This window comes from Phaenicophaeus curvirostris, chromosome 5 (genome assembly GCF_032191515.1).
Source record: "Phaenicophaeus curvirostris isolate KB17595 chromosome 5, BPBGC_Pcur_1.0, whole genome shotgun sequence".
Taxonomy (NCBI): Eukaryota; Metazoa; Chordata; class Aves; order Cuculiformes; family Cuculidae; genus Phaenicophaeus; species Phaenicophaeus curvirostris.
The window spans coordinates 47,485,526-47,505,014 of NC_091396.1; the positions used below are offsets into that span (position 1 = coordinate 47,485,526).

At 39.7% G+C, this 19,489-nt stretch overlaps 1 protein-coding gene across 3 annotated transcripts in view; it reads right to left on the minus strand.

Moving 5' to 3' along the window:
• STON2 (stonin 2) overlaps positions 1–19,489 on the minus strand; it is a 76,136-nt gene that overhangs the window by 51,717 nt on the left and 4,930 nt on the right. For all 3 annotated transcript variants that reach the window (XM_069858631.1, XM_069858633.1, XM_069858632.1), the window contains exons 2-3: positions 6,090–6,302; positions 5,393–5,647 (exon numbers count right to left, since the gene is read on the minus strand). In XM_069858631.1, the coding sequence (XP_069714732.1) occupies positions 5,393–5,647; positions 6,090–6,177 (343 nt within the window). In that variant the 5' untranslated portion in view covers positions 6,178–6,302. The remainder of the gene's footprint in view (positions 1–5,392; positions 5,648–6,089; positions 6,303–19,489) is intronic.

Consider the following 19,489-nt stretch of genomic DNA (forward strand, 5'->3'; position numbering starts at 1 on the left):
ATCCTTGCTTTGCTGGTTCAGAAGCACAAATTTATCTTATCTAGCTGTACTGTCTTCCTCAGTTAAGCAAGCACTAATATCTTTATGAGGACTGACACAAAAAAAAATATTCCTGAAACTCCTTTTATTTAACAAATAAAGAAAATCAGCTATGATCACCTTCAAAATAGTTCCCTCCTGAGTTCACTCATGGTTGCATGCAGTGCTGTCAACATACAAAGCAATTCCACAGATCATAACCTGAAATGCTGTTGAGGATAACAGTTGGTTTTGCTTTCACATCTACTACAATGGCTTTAAATTGGAGGGGGGAAGATTTAGACTAGACATTAGGAAGAAATTCTTCACGATGAGGGTGGTGAGGCACAGGAACAGGTTACCCAGTAGAAGTTGTGGATGCCCCATCCCTGGAGGTGTTCAAGGCCAGGTTGGATGGAGCCTCAAGCAGCTGGTCTAGCAGGAGGTGTCCCTGCCCATGGCAGGGAGGTTGGAACTGGATGATCTTTGAGGTCCCTTCCAACCCAAATCATTCTATTATTTTATCCACAAGAAAAAAAATGAGTTCCCTTGAGCACTGACTTGAACTTTGGGAAGAGGGAGCCAGGTCTGGTGAACAGAGTGGATATGCAAGCACAGTGATATTGTTATTAGCTAAAAACTGCTCCACAAAGTGCTGTTGGGGGGTGCACTGTCTTAATGTTAACTCAACTCACTGTTCACTTTTACACACCAACATCTTCAGACCAAGGGCAAGAAAATGTCTATATTTGAACACATGTCCACTTATACTGAGTGAAGTGATCGAGTTGAGCATTGTCGCACTATGACAGGTTAAAACGTGTTCTATAACCATCTCTTTGTCTCTCCACTCCCACTCTTGGTTCCCAACTGCAGCGTTAGTCTCATTTCTTTTTGAGTCAGACTTCATATATTTGTATAGCTGTGAGCCTATGTGCTGAGCTGCTTCTGAGTGGAGTCATCCCTAAGGATGAGGAGCTGAAAGTCAGAAGACCTGTCTCCTCATCGTGCACATTAGCAATTACCTTGTTAGTGTGACATGACCACAAACCCCCACTCTTCCCTACAGTAGTTCTGCACTATGTCGTGCTTGACATATATAAACAAATGATGGCAACAAAGATGATTATCATCTATCAAGTCCCTCAGCCCTTTTGTTAAACGTGGCACGAGGCATCAGAAAAGCCACTCTTAAAAAGTCACCCGAAATTGCTTTGACAGACAGAGTGCTTCATTTGGACACAAAGGACAAGCTAAAAAGCTGGTGAATCAGAAACAAAAGCCAAGCTTTTTAAAAGCATGTTTTATACCTGGTATCCTAGAAATTGTGGAATTATTTTATAAGAAAAATCTTGATGTGAATTTGCATTCTTTCCTTTTTTTGTTTAATGTCAGAGGCACAGCAAAACAAAAGTCAAGCAAATTTAGAAACACATAATATTTAATAATTCATATACTGAACTTATTTTGTGCTTTCCAAAACCAATTATGTCTAAGAAAGACAGAACAGAATAGCACTGCAGAATACTTTGGTATACGGACAAATTAGTTTTATTCCAGATAAGTTGTGTTACTTTTTAAGAATAATATAATTTGGTTTTACTTCAAGAAAAAGACTCCTATTTTGGAAAACCATAATCATAGAAACCTTTTTCGGCAACAGATAGTCTTTAAAACCTCACTAGAGCCAAATTCCACCATCACTGTCCTAGATTCCCTAACACTGACCCTTGGATGTAGTAAAAGTGCATTTTTCCCTGTCCTGAATCAATCTCAAAAAGCAAGACAAGCTGAAGTAAACATCTACACATGTGTAGGTCTCCCTTCAGATGAACCTGCTGCTGTCCAGATTCCTGGAAGTGCTGAACCAATTTCCAAAATGAGGTAGTTTTTTTTTTCCCTAGAAATCTGGAATTTGGTCTGCAATGTCAGCAGATGCAGAGTCACACAGCCTTTAGGCTGCAGGAATTCTCAGAAATAAGTTTATGTTGAAAGAGTAGTGCCAGAACTGCCCCTAACATGCAAATCCTGTAGCATGTGTAGGACACTAAAAATCAATTCATTGTCTCCCAAACTGAAAAATGTTTCCTTCCACATGCATTTTACTTTTTGCATGTTTATTCCTAATAAAATGGATTGGCTTTTAGTATTCAGATTTACCGTTAAGCATTCATTCCTCTTCGAGGTTTTAAGGACCTATTCCTCTATCCCTAGATGGTATAACAAATCAATATTGTTACTGTCATTTCCTTTCCTATTATGTAGGACCCTCCAGGTTTTCTTATTCCAGGACAGCATCAGTTTGTCTGGTTTTCAGCTGCTGATTTCACATTGCACTTATTATTTCCCATTTTCAGACAGAACAGCACAAAATGGTTAAATTGAGATTTGTCTTACTATGGGATAGCCTCTCAAGGGACATGGTAGAGTCCAAGTTACTTGAGCCATTTAAAACCAGACAAAGCTCTTGGGAAGAGGCAGGGGGGTTGTGTGTTGAGTGGAACAGATGATGTAATAGATCTTGCATTGCTCTAATTTTGGTGCTTTGCTGAATACCTCATTGAATTCAAGACTGCAGCTAACATCAACAGAATACAAGATTGCAAGCTGAAGGCTCATTGTCTAACAAATGCAAATGTTATGTCACCGGCTGGCTGTGATCATTTACAGATTATGTAACATTTGTGATAGGAACATTTGGGTGAGTCTAAAAATCTCATTTTTCACATTCGCAGTATCAGTTTGACTAACCTGACAGCAACTGTGAGAAAAAGAAAATTTCTTCTTTTCCCAGCAAAAAGAAAACAGGCAAGGGGGAGCCATAATGCATAATTTCTGTGATTAAGTATTTCTGTGGCCTCACTCAGAGAGTTCTCCCCAGGGAGAAATTCACATGATTTGGCAGCCGTTGGTCATTTATGCATAAATCTGAAAGGTAGAAATATTTTGAAAGAAAGATTTTTGCTTACTATTTATGCTGATTGAACCATACAGAATGAAGGGTTTAGAAGAACGTTCTAAATAAAGATAATTTCTACTATGAGGCTCACAATGGGTTATTTTAATTTCTGCACTTCATGTTCTGACCTGTCTTCTCACCTTCCAAATTCTTTGCCCGTGTTTTCAGCCCTTTTACTTGCTAGCAGTCCCCCTAATTTCTGCTCCACCAAGTATGTCTTCACTTTTACCAGGACAATACAGGTCCCAGCATCAGGCCTGATCTCCTTTTAAATGCATTTCCTACAGTACAACCACTACACACCAGTTGCCTTTAAAGTACTATTTTTTTTTTTAGACCGTGAGCACTTTGTGAAATATTTGCTTTTGGGGGAGCCTGTGCAAAAACACTGTAGCCCTAAGGTCAGAGTAGGGCAGCATCCCTCTTCCTAGAGCCCATCTTCTCTACTTTCACAGCACTCTGGAAATGTCACTTTGCAAGTCCTTTCCAAAATGTGTTTCCAGGCAGCCTGGCCATCAGCCTGGGTAATTATCTAGTCAGCTGTGCTATTGCTTCAGCATGGACAGACAGACAGATGATTTCCTAACAGTGCTGGAGCACCGACAGGAACAGAGGCCCTGAGCTTTCAGGACATTGCTCTTCACAACTGCCTGCACAGGAAACAGATTTCAAATGTTTCAATCCTTCTCACACCAATACATCTGTCCATACTCTGCATTTACACTCTTTCCCCCCCATCTGGCTAGTCGCTGTTGTTCTTATGTGGGCTGTTTGCCACTAGAAATGAATAATTGCTGTCACCACGGGCTTTCCGCTGAGTGTGTCAGCGTATTGTGGTTGCAACACAAGGTCTCCAGCTTTGCTGCTGCCCATAGATAAAAGACGTGACCTGCAGATGAATTGAAAACAACGAGGCTAGTTTATCCTATCTCTTGCGGTCAAACACCCCTCAGAGTAGAAGGCCAGAGGCAAAGAGCCATCATCTCTTCTGCCCCATGACCTTTTCTTCAGAGGCTGTCCGCTGTACTGGTCTGGCCATTTAGAACACAGGGTCCAGAATAGGAGTGGGACTAGCTCATGAATAGGGATCTAAAATATCCACATCACCTCCTTAGGGCTCTCATATAGTAGAAGAATAACAGCCTCCCATGCAAGCATTACATGGAATATGTCCTGATCTGACTGCCAGGGGAGCAATCCTCCTCCACGAATCTCAGTCAGATGCTAAAAGTAAGTGTGTAAATACCTTCCCAGTGGTAGGACAAGCTTTTACAGGAGGAAAACTGGGTGCTTCTTCTAAACTTAATGCTTTTGGAAAACATTCCCTGTTCACCTCTATTGGGTATCCTAGACCTCTGCCTGTGACTGAAAACAGAAACCAAGAAGCAGTACTTCCAAATTTTCCAGTCATCACAACATTAGGAAGGAAACAGGGTGTCAGAGCAACTAACAGCTCTGCTTGAAAAATTACATGGCTACATGAGTAAGATTAAGGATCACCTAATCATGAAACTGAGTAATAGAGAGGTAGAGCACCTCAGTTTTACATGGAGTATTTACTGGTTTCAGTGAGTAAAGCTGTAACTGTTTAAACTGCTTTAGTAACTAGCAGTAACAAAGCAGAATTATTAAGAGAAAACATGAAAAAGTAAACTAATTTTGTTGGGCAATTACTCCACAGCTTCACACGAGGAGGGACAGAATTCTGTTTGTACAGAAAAGCTAGAGGCTTATAGAGCCATATCACTTAGCATAAGCTGAGGAGGTAAATCAAAGCCTTTGCATCCACATTTGAACTGTTTCAGAAAGAACTTTTACATTTGAATAAAAGTGCATGCAGTCTTGGAACTAGGGCTAACCTTTGTTGACTTCTAATTCTCCAGCTACTAAATCATAGCATCAAAAGACAGCAGAAAATATTGACCGGCACTGGCATACTAGGTGTTGATCTTACTAAGCTTCTGGCAAAAACCATATGGGGACTATGAGCAAACAAAGACTATAGCCACAGAGGACAGCAATCACCATTCTTTCAGGTCCAGATTACAGAGGTAAACGTGGCTCAGACTTTTTAGATGGCTGTTCATATCTGTATGTCAGAAACGTTACTACTGAAAACACCACTGTGCTGTTTCCTCATGAATGTATTTTGGCAATCTCCGAAGTCAAGACATATGTGGAATGAATCACAGAAGTCTTTTATTTTCTTTACAAAAAGAAAATACTGCTAGCTCAACACAAAGAAATTATGAGTCCTTTTTGAAACTCTGATAACATTAACTATGTTAAAATACAGTACAAACTTGTTGAAGTTCAACCTTTGAGAAATCAAAGAGTAAGATAAAAATCCTATAGGCTCTCACTGTATCCTATTATTATGTTACTGGAATGGACCTTTTCATGCATTTCCCTCACCTGCTTGTGGCTGGGTTGGTGCAGCACTGGTCCACGGTGCATCTTCAAACTGAACCCAAGCCCTGATGGATGATGACAGATCAGTGCTGGGACTCACATGGTTCCCAAGCACATGAGAATCCACCTTGGGTTGGTCAGCTGCACCTCCCAGCTCTGTGTGGGAGAGGTCTTGAAATTCTCCATCCACATTGTGGTTCTCCTCTGACGAGGTGTCTGAGGAAGAAAAACATTTCTCCAGAGGCTTCTCGGTGCTACCTTAAACACAGACAAAACAGAAAGACTGGTAGGACTCATTGTTACTTCATTGTATTTTATTGAAATATCTAAAGTCTGCCATTACATGCAGATAAAAAAAATTCTTTCACCTAATGTAGCTTTTAGACTGATACTGGGCTCAGTTTTGCAATCAATTATGATAGGTGAGGCCCCCTCACGGTCAGTTGGGTATTGCCTTGAATCTCGAAGGACAAATATAAACTCTGTAACATACAGATCTATGCTAAGGACATCTCACATTAGGAGAGTATTTTACATTTTTGGTCCAAGTTCTCCTATTACATAGGGGTAGTAAGACAATTCAACCTCTGCACATAATGCTTCCACTTAAAAGGCACACTCTGTGAAGCCTGATATATGACAGCAGTCGGTCTAATTCAAACAGTCTCATAAGGTTCAAAGAAAATCAGAGATAGCTTACCTTGTGGGTTAACAGGGAGGATCAGCTCATCAGTGAAGGACACCCACTCAGATTGGTGGGAGGCAATGACACTTGTCAGAGATGTCATATTCGCAGCAGGCTACTCATCTTCACTTGGGGATTATACAGAGGAAACAGAATGGGAGAGAGGTATGACGAAGATGAGCCAATAGAGGGAAACACCTTTTTTGCACTTTCTTTTCTAGTTGAGTGCTGTTAAGAAAAGAAAGGAGTAAATTATGTCTTTTAGAAAATTCAATGGGAGAAATTAATGCCATCATTTTAATAACACAGAATATTAAACCAATTTATGTACCACAGGCCCAGTACTGTCCAAGTAGTGCCATCCACGAGGTAGGAATGTCACCTGTGTCTACAGGGCTACGCTTGAGCAACTCCTTGATTAAAGCATTTAAGATTGTTCAAATATCTTCATGTCAAAACAGTCAATCACCAAACTCAACATTTTATTCCTTACTCAGGGAGCCATGCCTTTCATAACCACAGCAAGAGAGGTAATGAGGAGATTCTCCCACGTTTAGGTTAAAATATTCTTGCACACCTTGGTACTCACAATGCCTGATCTCTCTCAAGAGCAAGCAATAAACTGCATGTCTCTACCAATAACATTTAGGGAGCTGGTTCTGGGATTAGGATGGGTTACTTGTGACTTATCATGGTCTGGAAATGAAGCGGTGTCCTTTCAGTTAGCTGTGCTTTCAACTCTGCTGCTTGACTGGAAGTTCACATTTTACTCTAAAAATCAAAATCTTGGATCTTGTCTAGAGTTAAGTATGATTTTGCTGTAGCCCAGCAAATGTTTTCACAGATGAGGAAACTTCAGTTAGGATGAACTCCAATACAATATATCCCATACAGATCTGAGAATCTGCTAGAGGGAACAGGGCACACTGCACAGTGCTCTAGTTGTTGCCTAATAATGGGGAAGGTCAGGTCTGAGGAGAGACGTTCTCTTGGACAAATACCCATGACCACCTCAGATTTACAAACCACTTCAAAACTCTCAGAAGACTATTGCCTCTTCCTAGGGAAGCGTGTGAACTGTGTCCCAAATTATCTCAAGCATTGAAGCTCTTGTTGCCATGGCATTCGAGTACTTGAAAACAGTAAAACTCAGACTTGGCTATTCTAAACAGGCTTAAGTGGCTATTGGCTTGCTGTCTCCCACCTAACTAAAGATGAGGTTTTGGGTGAAACAAGAACATACTGGTGCACAAGAACAGATACTTCACTGAGATTTGTCTTTAGTCTGTATTAAGAACATTTAGGTCCACAGAGCAAAACAATATTTAAATGCATTCACTCTTCAAGCATTTTCTGCAGGAAGTATATCATGGCATGGCTTCCAATATGAGTATTTTCTTCAGGACCACAAAGTTACCGGTCTGCTGAAGACAAGCCAGCAAATAAGAGCTGTCTGAAAAAGCTGAAAACTTCAAAGCTTGGAAGTCACAAAACAGCTTAACATCCATTGAGAATTCATTGGTCCATGTTCATTGCCTGAAAAGTAAACTTGTCAAGCAGAATTGAAGACAGAAGTACAGTCTCCTGCAAACTCAAAAAAGGATTCCTGGAGACAATCCTGATGGTTAGGTGCAATTTGCCAGAAGACTGAGCTCCTCTCTGTAGACTTTCCACAGCCTGTGGCTACCCCAGAGCCAGTCACCCTACACATCTTTCCCTTGTAACACAATCAATTCTCTAATGCTGGAGGAAGAGCTGCACATGTGCCCCAACCCCTTTTCCTCCACCCCTCTGGCAGAATGTCTGCCTTCACACACTGTGGACAGATAACTTTGCCTGCCTCACACAGCATCCATTTTGGGCACTATAAACAATAAATGCAAGGCTAAACATAGAGGCAAGTTAAGAGAAAAAGAATAATCAGATGTTTAGGATCACTTGGATATCACATGAGGGACAGAGAGGATAACCTTGGCACCTTGCTGTTTGTTCTGGGCTTGCTTAACTATAACTGAGTCTTCTTATCCCAAACAACTGAATACTGACCTCCTTTCTACTTGAAAAGTCCTGACAGAAGCATTAAATAGCAGGAAATGAAAAAAACCCACAACTGTTTATCTTGCCTTTAATGCACAGAGATTTCAGGGGATCCTCTCCTTTTTTTTATTTTTTTTAAAAAAAAAAGTCAATGGCATAAAGTCATGAAAGAAGGCAAGCAAATTGATTGCTTCAGCTATGCAAATACAAAGGAGAATTGTACCATTACTTTAGGATAGATCTACTCTTTTTCCCTCCTGCCCTGTGACAAGCATACTTTTCTAAATCCACTCAGTACATCACAGCAAAACTTAAACACCTTAAAATAGATAGTGAGCACTATGAGCCCAGAAAAACATCAGAGTACCATGCAGTAAAGCATAAAGCATGTACTTCTCCATGGCTAGAATTTTCTACAGGCTTCCCAGTTTGGTATAAAAAGGAGACGGCGTTGACTTATCAGGGTTATCACAACTTTTCATCAAGCAGTCTGAAAGAGAGAAAAGTCAGCCTAAGTAGACTGTGATGTCAAACATTCTTAGAATAGAGGCACTCTAATGATGCATATGTTAGGATGAAAATAAATATTAAAAAGACAGAATTTTGCATTCTCTCAGCTTTCACAAGAAAGCAACAATTCAAACCCATGACTTAACTGCCTGTACAGAATGCTGAATCCTGCGCAGACTATGTGGAAAAGACACAACGTTATCCTCAAATTATCTTTCACCTCACTTTGCTTTCCAAAACTCTCCTTAGGAAAAAAACTAAGCCAACTCCAATGTGAAACAAGGAGACTCAGCCAACATAATACGAATGCCATTGTTCATTCAGTTAACACAATGATGCTACAATTTGCAGAACTACTACAGAGGTACATGTCTCCAGAGGAACTATTTGACACTGTAGATAAACTTGAGTCCTCTCCATAGCAAAGCAATTGGCACTCACTATTTAAATGCTGCAGGAAACGCTCTGCAAGTGAATTTTGGAGTTTTCTTCCTTGTCCTCCAGACTTCTCAATCACCTGTGGCTATTTCTAGAGAAACGGATTTCAGAGCCTACCAGGACCTTGGGAAAACAAATGGATTCTCTATACTTCAGGTGAGCTACAGTTAAAGCAGAAATTTATGCTATACAGCCCAAGCAAAAGGAGATGGAAATGCATTTCTTAGAACAAGATACTCCCTGGCCAGGCCACCATTAGACCTCTCCATATGAATGACATCTGTGCAAGTTTAGATTTTGTTAATTCTGGATTTGTGTTATTATATGCATTAAGATTTTGGTGCCAAAGTGGTTAAAAAAAGGCAAACTAATTGATCAGAATTTTGGTAAAAAAATTGCAAATAAAAGGTCTGTTTGTTAGTATTACACACTAAACACAATGAAAAGCAGATATTATAAATCTCAGTGATGTAAAACATGACCCCAACGATCTTCACCATCAATTCCAGGGCAGCGATTTGACTGTGAGGAAACAAAATTCTAAGAGGCTGAAATCACTGTTTCAGGTGAGCTATTATTTACATTACAGGTTTGTAGTGGGACTGGTAAATCTGAGTGACAAGTGGGTGACAGTTATTCCCAGTTCTCCAAAGGGCAGAGATCACAGAACCGGAACAAAACTCCTTGTCTGTTTAGTCATCGTACTGTTTTGATGAACCCCATTATATAAACCCTTTTAAAAACTGATGAAGTTTCATTCCAAAATGACAACACTGCTTTGATAACTAGAAACCTTCTCTCATTTCACATCTATGTAAATTCACAGTTTATAGCCATTTATTCTTGTGACATACTGTACCTTTTGTACCACTCCACACCAACAACAGATGAAAAGAAATACAACCATCCTTCTCCCTTTATTTTGCTAAGTCAAGCCTGTACATTTGAGCAAGTGACATAATTGTCTTGTGCCAGGAGTCTGACATCCAGCATCCTTCACAATAAACCTTTGCTTTAGGCGGGACTGTTACACACTATTTGAGTACAAACAGCACCAGCAGTAATGGTTCATAGCATTATTGAGACACTTTAGAAATATCTGTAATGGAATGGTGTTTTTGTAAACATACCATTCAAAATATTTAATTACTCATGTGTTTGGAGAGCAAACTTGAACATTGTTTCTCAGTACATTTCAACTCCGCTCAAAGGAAACAGCTCAGCACAGTTAATCATTTTAAGCACTAAGGGCCATTTCTCCAATTGCTTCAAGTTACGCACATATGATGCATGCTGCAGTAGCCTTTATCACCACTACTTTGAGTTACTAGATTACAACTATATGGGAAAATAGAAGGAGAAAAATATTGGAATAAAATTGAGAGGATGAAATTCAGGTTTTTTCCTTTTTTTTTTTTTTTTGCAAATAGCAAGTTTAAAGAAAGACTTTCTAAGTATATTGTCTTACACAGTAGCATCGCTGGAAAAACAGAACAAAACAACCCTAATCCACTGAATGATGCCATTTTTCTTGCTTATACATTCCCTTATAATACCAGAGACCTAAAAATTACTTGGTTACTGTAGTTTGCATTTGGCCATTGTAGGATACCACAGAAGGGAAAGCAACTAGACAAGCTGTTCAGTTCCAAATAGCAGAAAAATAAACTAAGCCAGAGTGACAGTAAAAAAGCAACGACTGACCATGGCTTTAGTTCTAACAATCAAGTTTCACTAACACCAGAAAGTCTCAAGGAAAAACATAAATTTTATCTAACGTGTTTGGCAAACCTGTACTGATGGAACAATTCTAGTAGCATGAACTGAGAAATGATTGCTGCCTTGGGCAAATTTCCAAGTGAGAGAGAGCCCATGGCCTCTCCTCTCAATTTAGCCTGTAATAAGCACTGACCATCAGCACATCATGACCCAAATAATAAACAAACTCCAAATTAGAAATCTGTTCTCAAGCATCAAAGAAAGTCCCACGTACTTCAAGGTGCCACAGCAAAAACCAAAGCCCAGTGATAAATGGCAGGAAAAAAAAGAAAACTTGAGAAACCCAGTGAAGTAAAGGAACTAGATTTGTATTTTATTAGCATTAGTGAAAAAATCATTACACCATCACCTGCCTAAATTCCTGGTAGATTACCTTACGAATGACATAGATGATGACAGGAATAAAGTTATATTTGGTTACTCAATTATTGCATTCTTAATATTGACAATTCTATTTTCCCCATGTATAAATTTCCCCCAGCTTACAAACTGCCCTAAGAAAATCTCTGGTAACACCAGGTTTTACAACACACACTAGTTTTACTCACTGTGATACATACATGCTATTACATGAGTTCCATCACTTTAGATGTAGCTTAAAAAGCTCAGTCACTACCTAGTCCATCTAACACTCACTCACATGAAAGCTCTCAATATGTAAAGAAGAATTAGTGCTCAAAGGAACCAAACACAAGGAAGCCTTGTGAAACTCCAGCAGCCCCCTCTGCTAGGGCTTTGTCCATTACAAATTACACCTAAGTGAATGGTAATAAGGGCCTTGATACCGCTCTGTCCTCAGAGCCTGCTCAAATCCACTCTGTGCCATTACAAGGCAGGTTAGCACCACTGTCCCCTGGCAATTTTTCACAAAGATGAAGTGAGGCAGTGTGCTACTGAAGATGACCAGAGCCAACTAGCACATCAGGTGACAGAAAAGCAGTGGGAGTCTCCCTGAGCACAGAACCTAGTGCAGCAACACTAATTAATCGCCATACCTAATTATTCCAATAGATGTAAAGTGATCTGTCTAAATCCACACTGCAAGTCAGTGGCAGAATCAGTGTTAAATGATGACCCGGAATGCCCTTATGTTCTCTAGGCCACAAGAATTCAACCACCACACAAAACTATCTCCCACAAAGACACGTTTCAGCTTTGCTGACAGCTCACATTTCCCGTCAGGAAGAGAAGACGGCCTGCAGGGGAAGTGTTGGTAAGAAAGTCATAAACATCTACCACAGGAATATTTTCATCAAGGCTAATATCTCAAAGGTCAACAGTTGCTTTTTTCTCTACATCATAAGTTATCTGCCACAGAAGCTCCTCTGTTTTCCAGAGAGAGACAGAGAAAACACCTAAGATGCTCTTCTGCAGGCAATATCAGGATATTTAGACAGTTCAGAAGGAAATGGTCTGTCTCATTTTGCCAAGGCTGAAATAATTAAGGGGTTCTTGATGCCTCATAATGAGAGCTAGTCAGACAAAATACTGTTTAGAAGGATTCAAAACCCGATACGGTTACCATCTCTTCCTCTATTCCTCGTACTACCAAGAACTTGACAAATGTAGAAAGGCACTTCAGAAGAGCAGTAATATAGAAAAAGAATGAGAATCTAATTTTCTTTTTCAATTAGAAGTAACACATAAGGTAGAAATCAAGAGAGCATGCCAGACAAAATATTTGGCAATGACAGTTCACATTCCTCGTCACATAAGGAAAGTAGAAGCTCGCCATTTCAGGACTTTAAATATAGCTCCCTGTAGGTCCATGATGCATTCAAAGTGTAACTGAAGCTTGCAGTCAGGTAATTGCATCAAAACTTGAAGGATACTTTCCCAAACTGCCAGACACCCAATTCAAACTAGAATTTGAGACAAAGATGAGCTAAATGCTTCTCTTCTCTTACCATATAGAGTATCAGAACTTTAAAACTACATTGGGAAAGATCACAGGGAAGAGGCAACATGCTATTTTGTTTAGCAGAACACTTTAATCTTTAAATCTGGATTTTTTTTTTTGTTCTAGTCACTACTGCACAAATAGGAGAAAAAAGAAGCAAAACACTAATTTAACGGTTTTACTTCCCGAGGGCTAGAGAAATTCAGAATCACTTTACAGATCAAGTTTTCCTTTGTTCAACAAAAATCTGTTGGTAATAACAGCAGGTAACAAGACATCTAAATACATTAAGGGTGAGAGGTTGGTAGCATCCCTTCAGGAGAGGGTGGGTACACACTCCTTACCAGTCTTCCTTGTCTCCTCAAGGCCTTCACGAGACAGAACTCCAAAGCGGCGCCCCAGTCCCAGACATCCACACCTAACCATTACATGTGTCACAGACTTTCTTTGCTTCAAGACGGTGAATTAGCAATAGTCACAATTATTGCACAATGTAAGGCTACAATAAGTGACTTCTCAATCAATCGTATGGGGAGGGAACTGGGTTTAGAAAATGGTTTCTTCTTTCAAACCTGAAAAAGTGAATTATACAAAGAACATGTCTTTCAGAAGAAACCTGCTACTGAGCACTCTGGTTTGCATATCTGATAGTGATGCTTTCATATGTTCTTGTCTAAATTGTGCAGTCAAGCTAGCCAGATATATCACATTTACAAAACCCACCAGAAGCTATTGTACTTTACTAGCTGTTGTCATGATTATCAAAGGTGTGGTTTTTAAGTTTTCTCACTAAGGTAAAAAGCATAATGTTCTACAATTTAACACCCTTGAACTAACCACGTCATTGCAGCCTGACATCACTGAAGACAGCTGTCAAGAGATGACCTTAGATTACAGCACCGTGTCTGGACCTATCCTTCTTCTGAACTGGGACTAATGACAAAAGAAAGATGGAAGCAAGTGAGTGATAAGTTTACTGGAATATTGTGCTGGATGATAAACTCTTCTAGTAAATGTACATCCTGGCGTATGTATTGTATGCAAAACAATCCTGTTCTGCTGTGTACTAACATTCCAGCATTGCCAATATGCCTCGCAACAAATTGCTGCTTTACCAGTATTAACTGTACATCTCAAAATCTGATCCTGCCTCTGTTAGTAAAAGGAGAGCCAGCACAGTTCTTCCTGTGCCTCAGGATTGGTTTCAATTGCACAAATGAAATCAGGGTGTTATCTTCTGAATTACAATTAAGTTTATGCTAGAAGTTAGCTGAAAAATCTTCAACAGAAATGGTGGTTATATTAGTTGCCAACAACCAATGTCAGTTAAACTCATTTTGGCATATGAAAGCCAGTGAAAGGAAAACAAACAAAAAATCCAGTAAAGAATGAATGAACACTGGTAACATTCAGGACAAGGGAGAAATTGGATCCCATAGAAAGAGATGCTTCACTGTACGCTGTACACTTACAGAGAAGACAGGCATTCCTCTAGCTGAGCTGTGAGTACACACAGAATGGGAGAACAGATTTAGAGTGAGGGAAAACCAGAAACCAACTGTAAAACCATCAGGAAGACAAGGACCATTGAGGAAGTGATGCAGCCCTGAAAGAAAGTAGTTTTTCTGTGCTTAGTGCTGGCTGAAAAGGGAGATTAGGAACACTGAGCTAGAAAGTAATCTACTGTTCAAGCCTCCTCTGTATTTCCATATACCTAAAAGCTATACATATAAATTAATAACTTTGATAAAGCTGTATTTCTATGGAATATCTTTTATAAATTCTAAGCTGTATCAGCAGCACCTTTCCAAGGAAGAGTTTAAAAAGAGGTTTTCATTGTAAGAAAGATCCTGTTTGATTGTTATATATAAAGGAAACACACCGTGAGGCTATCTCCCAGTTTAAGGAAGTCCTGCTTAGTTCTTTGAAGCCAGACAAAAAACAGTACTCTGGATGAGGTATGACAGGGAACAAGCCTACCCTGGCAGAAAATTCCTTGGATGATCCAATGGGTCTTTCCTTGTTTCCAATGTGTGGCGAGCCAATTGAGATTATGCAACTTAGTGTGATGCCAGGGCACTGCAGCCTTTCAGGGTAACCCACAAATATCACATTTGTTGTCAGTCTCTATTTTAGACACTCTAAATATAGGCCCATTACACTCGATGGTGCTGTTCCCGACTACTCCTGTTTCAAGAGAATGAAGAGCAACTCTGTAAAAATACCATGCTTGATTGATTAAAGATTGAAACACTATGTATGAGGAAGGAAGAAATAGCTTGACAAGTCAAATTCATACACAGTACAAAACATTCTGTTTGCATCACTACTGTCTAATACATGTGTCCAATTTTGTCTAAATAAATCAAGAAATGAGAATGCATAGTATATTAGCATGATGTAGAACACAGAGTACAAGAAAATCCTGCATTTTTTGTTGCTGTTTGGAGTTTATTGGTTTTTTTCCTTTGTTTTGTTTTTACTAACAAACACTAATAAACGGTTTTAGTAAAACTAAAGGTGTTTCAGTGGAGAAAAAAAACCCTTCATTTTGTAGTATCTGTCACCAGGCCCATACCTATGGAGTTATGTCAGTTAGGTGACTGTAGAGATAATAAGTGTTCCTCAGTGTTGTGTAATCATCTCTGAAAGTTCACAGGCTTTACCCTAGTGCAAAGGAATAAAAGGAATATAGTCTCCTTTGCTGAAAATGAAGTTCAGAATACTCTGCTTTCTAACTACCAACATCTTAGCATCATCTGGCTCAGCAAGCAGCAGCTACTCATCTTTATGGGACTCTCCCTTTCAAAGCTGGCTGTGCCTGCGAGACAGCAGGCAACCTTGTGCATTCCAGAAGAGGAATCCAAGATACAATACCATCTATCTGCATGAGACCATGTAAGTGCTGCAGAGGTACACTGTGAAGGCGTACCCCTGGGCATATGAAAGCAACAAGCTACTTGCTTTATTACACTTGGTATTTTGCTGAGGAATGTACAACATGAGCCATTCCAACTCTGAATATCAACAGCCAGAAGGACCAGTTGCACCTCATGCTCAAAAGCATCAAATATAATAGTTAATACCAACATTATTGTATGGCTTCCAGGAGATGCTCATCTTTTATTCTTACACAAACGCCCAGTTATGAAGCATTCCAGGTATTAACCAATATGTAGTATTACACATTGAAATTCATATGAATCAGCTCTCAGAGTGTGGTAGAGCATCTGGCTTCCCAGCACTTGGAATGGCTCAAAGAGTAAGTCATTGCATCAATGCATTTGCAAGGGTATCCACCAGTAGATCATCCACCAGAATAATTCAAGAACAAAAAGAAAGAAACGAACAATAGCTAATCACTCAGTAGCTGGGGCACTACTGTCAAGGGACACTGTCAAAACTGGAATTGCAGGGAGCACTGCACACTGATTGAGCTGTGCAGACACACGGGGCAGAAGGTTCCTTGTAGACCAAACTGGGTAGGCTTCTGTGGTGGCAGCTCCTTATATGTCTGGTCTAAGCCAGTGGTACAGAAGTGTTGTAGGGGTATGTACGTACTTGCACTTTATATACAGAATATAAAACTAAACACTCTGCTATTTACAGGTGCATGCAAATCTCCAATTTTCACTGGAAATTGGAATACAATTTTACCTTTCAAAATTCCATGTTTTGAAGACATAACTAACCGGCTTCACCAAATCAACTCTTTAAAAAAAACCTCTTTTCTTCTCAGACCACTGACTCTTAAGTTTCAAACAGCAAATATTAGTTCTATCATTAAATCACGTAAGCTTTAACTGCATTAGGTGACCAACCATTCTATATATATATAGAAGTATGCTCTACTTACCTACACTTTCAAGTTACGCAGATAGAAACTAAAAGAGTAAGATGAAAGTCACATGGGTAAGGCAAATAAAGTCATGAACATACTCAGCTCTTAACTGGCCTTGGATAATGCAACATTTTGCCTCCCAAATTCTTAGACAAGAATTTCACTCCTGTTATGTTTCTGGATGCTGTCAGGCATTATATACCTGAAGGTAATTTTCTTTAAAGTCTAATTTATGCACTACTTGTTTTGTGTTACCTGAGTGCTTTAGAATAGCAACAGTGTAAAAAAAAAAAAAAAAAGTGTGTGCATACACACACACACACACACACATATACACAACCCAAAGCTCCCTTCCCACCCAAGCCCCAAGAAGATTATGACAGGATTACTCCTGCCTTGAAGACTGTGGATTCTGGTCAGGAAAACAAAGCAGAGAGAACTTAATGAAGACTTGACGTACTTCATTGAGAAATCAATACAAAGCATTGCACGCGTGGAGATCGATGTTAGGCATTCAGAAAATATCAGCAAGACCTTTTTTCATTAAAAGGTCTGGAATCTGGATGCCCTCGTCTATGCAATCCCTCTTAGGTAAACATTACCAGCAGCGCTAAGTGTTTGACAGCATAGCTGCTCATGTCATGACCTTCCTTCAGCTCTGGAAATGGAAGTAATGCAGCCAGGTCACCCACCTCCCCACCCAACCTTACACAGCCATAAGCAACCATGGTTATTTAGCCCATGACACGTCTGGGTTGCACAGCACGATGATATGTGGAAATACGAGTTCAAGCTAGCATTAATGCAGCATTACACCTCTCCTGTCAGCTCTGGGGAAGCTGACTCTACCTAACCTTCGGCAAAGACTTGCCTTACCCAGTGGACAAGTTTTGAAAATGGTATGCAGACATCTACATTTTTAAATACCTGAGATGCTTACCTCCCTCATTTATAAAGGCCAAGACAGAGACAGGGACTCCCTGTTTCTGTTACCAGGACAGGCAGTGACTCACTGGGGCAAAGTTGTTAAGTTTGACACCAGCATAATTCACATAGACACAAAGAAAAGCATGTTAAAAACTGCTGAAAATTAGCAGAATTAGAAGAATTTCATTTTTTCAGGACAAAGATTCTGAAAACAAGGGATTAAAACTTGAAAATCAGTGCCTGTTTCACTGTCACAGAAGAGCTTAATGCAGCTGTTAGGAGCTACAGCTTCCAGAAGTCTGTGGTCACCCTCAATCATTCTTAGCTCCCAAGCATTTTCATATCAATAGCTTGGACTGAATACAGGGAGTATTTACAATCTTTTTGGGTAAAAAGTGAATGCTGGTGCCAAACTCCAAGTGCACACACAGTGTGGTAAACTAATACAGCTGCCTCCATTCAGAGAGACTTGGACAATTAAACTGCAGAGGTCAGAGATGACTTATTTAAGAAGGGAAAGCTCAGATCTGCCCAGTCCATTCTACCTCCATTTTATCCCCTTTGAGATTCTGGCAGTGAACTCTCAAAAAAAATCCATGCACCTATCAGCCAATATCTTACTTCTTATGCTGAATTTATAACTTGTAATTTGGAATGAGATTTAGGAACACGCACGTGACATTTCCAACATATATAATTTTTATATATGGGACATAATTTTTAGCCAGATAAATATTTGAACTCAGGTGAACTGGAAATAACATGGCAAGGATCACAGAGAAAGAAGCATTTCTGGTGGTAAGTTTCTGTCCTCAGTAGCACCTAGCAATTAAACAGCAACTAATCATTAAACTTCACAGACCATATTCTTCCCTACAGCTGTTCCATTGAAACTACTTTATTAGAAAATAAACTTGCCTTATGCTATGGAGCTTGACCAGCTCAAGTTTCAGTTATGCAGCTAGTAATACTTCTTGTCTTCAAAAATGCTTACTAGAGTTTTTTTTCATGCATTTCCATCACCCACACAACCACAAAACCATCATGCAGTTTGGCAAAATGGTACCTTCTGTTCACAAGAGGCCCCTGGGTTAGTTACAAAGAGAACAAAATTACCATATCATAAACCCACCCCCATTTTCAAAAGTATATTAAAGACAATTCTTTCATTTCACAGCTGGCAAAACCAAGAGCCCACAGAGAGAGTTATTTTCTATAAATATTCATGCCTATAGATGCCAACTAAAACTTTGCATAAAGGAGTGTAATGAAACAAGAAACACAGCTCAGCTCAGCAAAAAGACAACCTTTCTCTCTAGCTCACCAAGCAGCTCTGCTGCCCATGGACCTGGAGCTCAACTTTGAATCTCAGTTCCAGAGCACACTGCCTGCTCTTTGAATATTGGAATAGTTTTATACTAATAAAGCACCTTCATAGGACCCTGAAGCATAACAGTCAGTTTTGGCCTCTGTTTCAAGCCAAAGGAATTATACTGTGACATTTAGTTTGGTTACCTTGATAAAGCAATATGAATCCCATCTAACTCCGGACACCCAGTCAGACATCCAAGACAGTAATCTGATCCTCTGTTTACAGTCAACAGAAGAAACACAGCATCTCCACAGCATCCTTAGTCTCATCTATTTTTGAATGAGGTGAATCCCCTTCCAGAAAGACTATGGCAACTAACTCAGGCTCGTATGTTTTCCCATCTAAATTAAGACAACTTAATCAGAGCCAAAAATAATTTTGTACCAATGCTCTTATTTCCCCTTTCACTGTTACGCTATGCTAGTGTAGATCCTCCCCTCTTCCAGTGAGTCCAACAAATTCCCCAAACTTTACAGCACACCCTCCTGATCACACAAGGCTTCTATGCAAATACTTACTGTCATTACTAAATAACCTACAGACACCTTTTCAAATTATTTGCTTTCCCATTCTGCCTTTTTGCTCTCTCCTTCACTACTTCTAAGGATGCT